At 42.4% G+C, this 9,584-nt stretch overlaps 1 protein-coding gene across 2 annotated transcripts in view; it reads right to left on the bottom strand.

The window, feature by feature from the left end:
* Positions 1 to 5,245: 5,245 nt before the first annotated feature.
* Positions 5,246 to 9,584, bottom strand: part of CHST9 (carbohydrate sulfotransferase 9) — a 96,717-nt gene continuing 92,378 nt past the window's right edge. For both annotated transcript variants that reach the window (XM_056333759.1, XM_056333760.1), the window contains exon 5: positions 5,246 to 9,081. In XM_056333759.1, the coding sequence (XP_056189734.1) occupies positions 7,984 to 9,081 (1,098 nt within the window). In that variant the 3' untranslated portion in view covers positions 5,246 to 7,983. The remainder of the gene's footprint in view (positions 9,082 to 9,584) is intronic.

Raw genomic sequence — 9,584 nt, 5'->3', positions numbered from 1 at the left:
GGAAATTTCAGTCTCAGCATCACTTTTAAACAAAGCAAGGCAGAAAATAATTTGTGAGCCAGATTCTGCCTGGTAACAGCACTTCCATTAGGGGAGTTTCTGTGCGCAAAGGCAGCACAGCTTCCTGGACCCACTGCAGCCACTCGGCTGGAGACAGCTGAAAAGATTCAGGGAGAAATGGGAGAGGGGAATTTGTTGGCAGCATGGCTGAGACACAGAACAATTTCATCTGACTTCAGTTCTGTGTTTGTGTTTTCCCTGCTATTCAGCAGGACCTGCAGGGATCACAAGGATTTTGAGAAACATCATCCTCCCTTGGAGCTGAGCTTTTGCTGTGCTGCAGTCTTAGGGTACTTTCATCAGAGATACAATAGCAAAGCAGCAATTTCTTATTGTGCACTGTCACCTCCAGCCACAATTAACATTTCCCCTTCTCATTAGAGTTTTTTTCCGCTGTCCTTTTTCTGTTTTGTGCACTTTTTTGGGTTTTTTCCTTTTTTTTTTCTTCCTTCTCTTTTTTTTTTTTCTTTTTAAGGGAATAGCGGAAGTCACAGCAAAGGTGACAGCTGGTGTCTATAGCTTGGAGTGCATTATAGATGGTAACACCATAACTTCCTTCAAAGCAGAAAGATGCTGCAAACCCTTGCCCACAAAGTTTCCCACCAGGGAACCTACCCCCCAAACCTGTAGCTTGTTCATCATCAGAAGCAGCTGCAGCTGCCCGAACTGCAGACCCACAGACCTGGCAGCAGCCTGTCCCACACAAGCTAAAGAAGCCAAAAGAAAACCTGTGCAAGAGGTAAACTTGCAGTCCCTGAAAGTAGTTCATTTGGAATAACATCATGGCTCTCAACATGCTAATAAAATGTTTACACGCCTATACAGCATATGATACCTTTGCATATACAATACTACCATACTCATTCTCTGCTATAGCCAGAGATGAAAATGGATTTAATCTAAATTCTGTCTGTGTGTACCAAGCAATGGGAACTCTGTTTCTTTAGAAAGTATATATCTTAACACACATTTAACATCTTTAAAGTCAAATGCAGGACTTAAGCTAATTAGCTCCTACTACCATTGTTGAGAAACATCTGGCTGAATATGAGACTCACATACATATATATTGTGTGTGCATGTGCATTTATAAAACATATGCATGCATTCATACATGCATTTGTGCAAGTTTGTAGGGAGGGAGCTGCTATTGTAGTTGAACTTAGCTCTGTGAACACACATTGTTGCTCAGATGAACTGTAAACTCATTATCATTCCTAAAATGTAAAAACCTGTCTCTGTATGTGCCTGCTTTTATCAAGAATGAGCTAATTCAATAGGCAGGTGCTAGTCTGCCTACATCCAGTTTTTACACCCAAGTAACTAGTTTGGAAAAATTAAACCTTTAACATTTAATATCCTCCTAACATATATTTACAATCCACTGAGTGTTGATTTACATCTCTGTGTGCTGAAATACCCAGATAAACCTGCTCTGCTCCTACACCTTTTGTCTCAGAATGCTGTTTCTTGAATGCAAGTTATATGGGATACTTTAAATTTGCAGGTCTTGGGAAATGAGCAGTATTGGGAAGTTCTGTGGAAACTGCAGTTTCTGGAAGGAATTTGAGAAAAAAACTCTTGAGAGAGGAGGAATTTCTACATGATGAGGACAAGACAGATACGTGTGCACAGATGGTGGCTGACAGTACCATACTCTGAGGCAGGCTTATTAGTGCAGCCTCAGTGCCGTGATAACATAGATGTGTTGGACTAGAGCTGGCTTATGCTTGACAGCTGAGATCGAACCAGCGATTGGTCTCACCCACTTGTGCTGACATAGTTAAGAGGGTGGGAAATGTATGCAAGAAGACAGAAGAATGGAAGCAACAATTACATATACTAAAAAAAAAAAAAGTTAGGGTGGTGGCCTTTTTCCCTTTCCTTTCGTAAGGATTTTTTCTCCTCTCTCAGGGTTCTTAATCACATCACTTTCTGAAGACAAATAGAAGAAAGCAACATAGTTTTGTATCAATACAGTCTCCACGTTGTTAGTAGCCTCCACAGAGCCAGAGAAAAAGAGGCTATGTTAGTAGCAGGTAAATCCTGAGAGTCTGTAGCAGCCAGGTAAACTGTGGACTGTCACAAGAGTTGGCAGGACCTCAGGAAGGACTAGGGGGACATGGCCCTGGGTACTGGGTGATGCAGTCCTGGTGGCTGGGAGAAGGCAAGAGTTTGCACACATGGATGAGAACTACCGTTTCTGCAGAACTCTCTAGTTGAGCATCACTTTATTTAGAGCTACTGCACCAAAATAAAATAGCTTCTCTTTATTTGGGTTCAGAATAAAGTGAGACAGCAAGATTCTCACCCTGTCTCTGTCTGCTCTTCCCTGTACAAAAGGAACCGGAGGGGCACTTTTCCCTGCTCAGACAACTGGCACTGGTTTTATGCTGAGGCAGTGCCTGGGCAGGCTTGACAGATGGACAGTGTTTTGAAACAGAGCTTGCATTCTTAAGGCTGCCAACTGCCCAGAACAGAGCTGAATGATGCTCTTCTTGGCTGGAACAAAGCTGGGAAGTCCCCGGCTTCCTCCAACCCACTGGAGATAAAACATAAAGAAAGGCCATGGCCATCTTATGAGTTAAATTCCATACTAATATCTAATTTCTAACCACAGCTATTTATCCACATAGTTAAATGATCTGAGGAAAATGGTACAATTACCTTCAAAGTACAGGACCATTTTACTAGTGGGGAAACTGAGACAGAGAGCAGTTCATGTTTGTTCAACATGTCCATGAAGTTACAGAACTTGGAAGAAGATCCAGGTCTCCGAAGTCCAAGTCTGTTACGCCAGCCACAAGCAGAGCTACATCTAACAAACTAGAAACCTGTAGGACTCACCGCAATTAGCTACAGCACCAAGAACTCATCAGTTCTCCCCCAAAACAGCTATTTTTATGAACACCAAATTTAATCTAAAACAATCTCATTAAACTAAATAATATGACTGGTTTCCTCCACCCACCCACATACACACATTTCAGAAAGCAAATCCATCCCAGGTATCTGGGGTTATGGACAGATTCCTTTTGCCGAGTCAGTTACACACCCCATACTTTGTGTTCTTGCCCTGACCTCTGAACTGTAGGTGAATTAGTTGATATAGGACAGGCACATCTATATTTTTTATAAAGTGTTATCATTTATAGTCTGATTTTGGACATTAGGTTCCAAGGCCAAAGTAATTTAGTTTTGAAAGCATCACAGCAGGTTATACAGCTAATAAACTGGCATGAACATTACAGTTAAAAAGACTCACCTGATGTATTGTTAGCCTGAAGGCACACACAACAAAGACTTTTACATATAACCTACATATACAATACAAAGCTCTAGTAAAATATTTTCCTCTCAGACTTCTGCAAAGTGTTATACTGTAATTTCCATTTAAATTTAAACTACGTTTAAAATTAAAGTGGTGATCTCCAATGACACATCACCAAGATAGAACAGCCCGAGGCAGGAGCAGCTCCAATAAATTTGGCCTTTTGGGGGAGTTACACCAGAGGACATTTCAGGAGGATGTGCCGTGTTTGACTGCACTGTGGCTGCACACCTCTGACTTCCAGCAAGCAACAGTTTACCAGCAGATTTAGATGGGACGGGAATAACTGATGTCTGAGTTTTGCAAGCCAATCCTACCTGGAAAAACAAAGCTGCCTGACATTGGCAAATATGTCAGAATTTGAGAATGCACACTTATGAAGTTTAATTTACTTTTAATTTTAATTTATTTGCATTTAATTTCTTTTAACTTTACTATTAAATAAAAAAGTATAATTTAATACAGATTCATTTTAGAGGAAAGGGAAGTATGGAACGTTAGTGTCCAAAAATCAAGGTTTTGTTTCAGGAGGGAAACATGACTGCCTGGTGTTTGGAAGGGACAAACGAGCCAAGGGAGCACCCTCCTCCCGCTCCAGCCCTCCCACGGCCTCGTTGGAATGCCTTTACAGCACATTTGACTTGCCCTGACAACCGACCTGCATTATAGAAGTACTCAGAGATCTTAAATGAAGAAACATACATAACTAAAACACATTTACTGTAATGAAGCCCCTTACAAGAGGCTCTGCATGCCACAGCTGATCTCTGGTATAATTCTAATTACACTGAATGTTGCGGAGTGTATCTTCATTCCTCTTCTGCATATGTTCAATACAATTTTCTGAGTAAAACAAACAAACAAACATCTGTGCACAGTTGTGGAGGTGGGATTTTATACTAGTTTACAGTGGATGACCTTCAGTTTTTGTTTTCGCCTACCAGTCTAACAAAATATAAGCCAAGTTACAGACCAAACTCACACTTTGACCTTTTAAAATTTACTTTTAAAAATAGAGGTTATCTTTTATGCTGCAAATTATGCCTTTATCTCTTATAATCCCATAAGTCAGATATCACAGTCCCACTTCAATTATGCTAAACTCTTATGTTAATTTTAAATCATGTAACTTAATTCCTGGCAAAGCAGGCTGGTGATTTTCAAAATGTGGTTAATGAGGCAAAATACAATCTAGATTCTGCTACTGAGATCATCTGAATCCCTTAAGTCACTGAAGATGACTGTGGAGAGGCTCTTCTTTACAAAAGTCTGGGTTAGATTTTCAAAAAATGAATTTTTAAGTGCAGTTAGGGGCTATGAAATTTGAGGTTGAGCATACAAAGAAGTTAAATTACTTTCACTAGAGCCATAGAACAACAGTGAGGCTAAAACAATTACACTTCTGTGCACATACATGCTTTAAAGGCCTTAAGTAGGGTCCTCCCCTTTTAAATCACAAATGCAAACCATACCAGTTTTTCAAGATGACAATCCAGGGACCTGATGTCTATGTCCATGGATGCATGCAAATCAATGTCATTTTCTCTCTCATTTGCAGAAGCCAACATTTGTAGTAACATCTCTCACACACACCCCTTGACTCAAACAATAGCTTTATCTAAAACCCATTAGTAGATTAAATCTTATGAGCCTGTACAGCTTTTTCAATACAATTACAACCCCACAGCCCCTGAATCTCTGTTGTTTCCTGATCAGATAGGCTGAAAGTTTGTCACTAAAGCAAGCTCAAGGTGAAACTTAAGTTTTTCAGAGACTTTGTCATTTACTACTATTTATTTCCCTGAATTAAAGAATTCATACAAAACATATATAAACTGGCCTCCATTCTTTATTAGCATGTTAACCTTTTTTTCCTCATATGTTTTTTAGAAAATACTGGTACACGAGCCTTTTTCATTTCTGTCAATTAACAATTGACATATAATAATTAGTACATATCCACAACAGACAAGAATAAGCAAGTATATAGACATCCAAAGGTTACCATCCATTTATTTTTTATTCAACATCTTCAGTGGCCTCCCTACAAGGCAAGAGAGACTCATTCAGGATTTGAGGTGGGAATAAATACTTACAAGAGCAGAGGATCTAGACAGCTCCACTGCACCCATGGAAAAGATGCTTTTTACACCAACATCAAATCCAAGTGAAATCTAAGGCAGTTTTCACGAGTTAGGAGGTTTGACGACACAGAATCAAAACTCTGGCAGGATCTGCTCTTTAATGTCCTAATGCATAATCCCACTTGTGAGCAACAGTCATGAAAATGCATGGCCAAATTAACCAAAAAAAATGATGGGTAGAGACACATAGGAACTGGGTAACAGCCGTTACCTAGCATGGTGCACAACACTGGAGCAGTAGCGTGCTGGTGTCCAGCATGACGGTGGCTGCAAGGAACTACCTCTCTGCCCTCCCCATGGTGCCCCGGGAAGAGCAGTGCAGCTCCAGTGCTCTCTACTCTGGGATGGATCCCACAGGGAAATCAGGAGGAATTTCTGCCAGGGAAGGTGTGAGTCAGACACCATCTTGAGTCTAAAGGGCAGATTTAGGGACACATTTTTCATGGGAGGAAAGACATGCATCGGGGCAGTTCAGTGGTTGGATATCCTGCCCCAAACGCTTCTGGTGTTAACATCTATGGGTCCGTCTAGGCACAGCAACAGCTCACACAGGTTAACGGTGTGTGCATTTATCTATCCAAGGCATCCCTGCACCCCTCCACACCTCATGGTGATGATGGCTTGTGGGGTCTTTCCTTCTCCTCCTCTTTGCTTGACAGCCCCAGGGAACACGCTGGCTTCAGCTACAGGTACTGCTAGTCACATACAGCACCCCCTCCCACTTGGGCTGCTCAGTGTGCTTTTACCTTTCTGCCTGGGAGCGACTCATTCTGCCACGAGGAGAGATGTGCAGAGTCTGCTCAGTTACACACTGGCACCATGGGGGCATCTTTTTTCCTCTTCTGAGGAGAAAACTCAGGGAGAAACAAGCAGCAAGGGCACATAGGAAGTGGTCTCTCCTTCCAGCAGGGACCCACAATTACTTCTGTAGAAGGACTGAAGCTGTACCTTTGTCCGAGATGAGGGAAAGGACAGCAATAGCACTAGCCGTGAGCAGTGGTTGGGAACAGAGGAAAAGCACATTTTACTTGCATCAGTTTCCCACCAGGCTGTTTCTTTATTCTGCAACTTGCTATATCAAGACACTGGAGCTAGATGCCCCAGCCCACTCGGGGAAGCAAAGAACAGCCGTCATCTTTATCTTGGAAGGGCATTGGGATTTCTCCCAATCCTTTTTGCAGAAATTTCTCCTCCTGCTCCTCGGACATCCTGGCCACCTATCCTACAATACCACGTGCAACTGCAGGTTGCAGGAATGACCGCGTGGATTAGTCAGACAAGATTTGAGGGAGGAGAAGGAAGAGGAGGATAGAAGGTACCTTTTCCTTTTATAACCAGGACTGTGGGACAACTACCTCTAGGACAAATCATCAGTACTCATCCCACCACATAACACTGCACATTCACCCCACCCCTGGGGTTTGGTGGCTTCTAACAAGGCAGGAAGGACAGCAAAACACAGGTGACTTCAGGAAGCTCTGGGGACAAAACCAGTCCATGGGTTTGGGAGGCAATGTATAACAAACACACCTGTATAACAAACTGCTGGGAGCTGGGCTGATGATCAGACACTGGCAGAACAAGAGCGGTTGCAATGGTGTTGCTTCTTAGTACAGACCTTAAAATGTCCCACTGCTACCACCCTAAGGCTTTGCCCTATCACCAAAGATCAAGACTATCTTGAATTTTGGGACCACAGCATGCATCTTGTGGTTGACTCCAGTGTAAATTAAAATGCTCCTTTTAATGTATGTGGCAGTTCTCTGAAAGGAGGGTTGTTTGTTGACTCTAGTGCATCAATCAAAATGGGGCGGTGGATTGGGACTTCAGATCACAGGCTACCCAAATTTATTCTGCTCAACAGTTTACCTGCTATGTTATTTGTAGTTTTATGCATTCATGTTTAAGATCATCCTTCAATAAAAACCAATCACGTCTAAAACCAGCTACAGTCTAATGGTAATCAAATAACCAAGCCTTGCAACTGAGAACACTGCAAACATTTTAGAAAATTAGCCGATGCTTCTTTATTAATAAGTGACAGAAAGTAAAAAATACATTCAAAAATAGTTCAAAACCAATTTCTAAAGCAGACACACCAGAAAAGAATCATGCTACTCTGAATGCTTTTTTCTTAAACCATTAAAAGAACATTAGGTAAGCTAATGCAACAGCTGGCTGCGCTACCACTTCCACAGTATAACCCATAATGGTAAAAGCAGCTTTTTCAGGCATTTTAGTGCAATTTATGCTGTTTACAGGTCTTTTTTTTTGTGCATTTTCCTATAATTTAATGTCAAGTGATATCACTCAAGCTTATAAAATCCCCACTAAGTCAAGACAACTCCACTTAGCAGTAACTTTGTTTCCTTTCAGGGCTAATATCAAAGTAGTTGTTTTGAATCCCAAAATGATTAATATCTAATAGAAGCCTGAAGCTATTCTCTGCTATACGACTGGTGATGTATAATTGAACATTAAGTAATCTAAGTAATAGAAATCGTAGGTCAGCTGTCTCTCCTCCTCAGACAATTCCTTTAGGTATTGCCTCACTACTTCTGCACTTGTTCTCTCATCAGAGGAGTGTCTGTCTTTGAATTTAGGAAACTTCAGCTTGTCTGGAGCACCTACCAGCCGCAAAAAGTAGTTGGCATCTTCTTCCAGGGTTTCAAACTTTCCTATAAAATCATAGTTGATGAGGCAGGGATAGCAGAGCTTACTGACTTGCTCCCAATGAATATCCATTCCTACTGGGCGATGGGAATCTAATAGATACTGGATAAACTCCTTGAACTTGACTCCTGATCCGGTTTTCAATGCCTCTTCATTTGCATTATGTCTATACTTCTTAATTATTGCCTTTCCAAATACTGGGTGATAATAGCTGTTTGGATGTTCAAACTTATCCCTGAAGGCAGACACCAGTCTTTCCATAGGATCACGTACAAATATAGTCTTGGTGTATGTGTTCAAGCGTGTGTATATCTCTTTTAGATCGTAACTGTCCAGTTTCCTTAGATGCTTTCCATAGTGCACATCATCATGGGAAATGTTGTGTGCTGAAGCAGCAAGTCCATTGAGCACCATAAGGACCCTTTTCCAATTGGAGCAACCTGCTTTTGGCACTTCACAGTACAGGACCTTGTGTCTGTCCTCAACATAAATTCTTGACACCAGGTGCACAAGGTGGGATTGCAACTTCTTTCTGCTGTTGTATTTCTTGCAGAAGTCATGCAGGAAGGACCTGCGCTTTTCCTGGGTGCTGTCCACATCCTTCCACTTGCCACCTTTGACTAACGTCTTGTTTAAAGGGTGCGGTGCAGGAGGTAAATACACCCCTCTGAACTGGCTGAGAGGTGGCTCGCTTATCTTCTGCTGGCCAGACAGTTGGCTCACTAAGGAGGCAGCCACCACACCAAAAGGGTTAGCCTTGACCCGCCAGTGTGTGCCACCTGGGATGGCCATCTTGTGCTTACTGAGGCCAGGAGGAGTGCTCCTTCTCCATGCTGCTCTCCTTGGCATCCCTAGAGGTGGGAGTGTGAAATCCTGCAAACATGGAGAGGAGAAGAGCTTAAAACGCAGCCACAGCCCACCCCAGCCCATTCACACTGCAATAGCAGCAAGGATGGCAGTGCACGCTCTTGACCAAGCCACAGTTAGTAGTACAGTCTTTTTTGAACCACTTGATGGATACATCTGATTCAGCAACAAGCTGGGCTAATTACTGAAATACATGCTTCTGAAGCTTACCTGTTAGCGCACAGTAAGTCTTCTTACAAAAATAAATAGCTTACATCTTAGCTTTCAAGAAATCAGCAGAGGTTCACACAAGGAGGTTGACAGTCCTGGTAGGGTTGGGCAGGTGCTTCTCTCTACCAAAGATGTTTCCCCCTGCCACAGCACCGGCTGAGTTGCATGGCCACTAACAGCCCTCTGGAGCGTGCCAGCAGTCATGCCAACCACTCCCGGATCTGCTTCCAGTGCTGTGACTTTGAGCAGGCCTTGTCCCCCAGTGGTGGCAAGGGACAAACCTAGGGCTCCCACTGACA

Source organism: Falco biarmicus, chromosome 3, assembly GCF_023638135.1.
Source record: "Falco biarmicus isolate bFalBia1 chromosome 3, bFalBia1.pri, whole genome shotgun sequence".
Lineage (NCBI taxonomy): Eukaryota > Metazoa > Chordata > Aves > Falconiformes > Falconidae > Falco > Falco biarmicus.
This window is presented reverse-complemented; position numbering and strand designations above follow the sequence as displayed.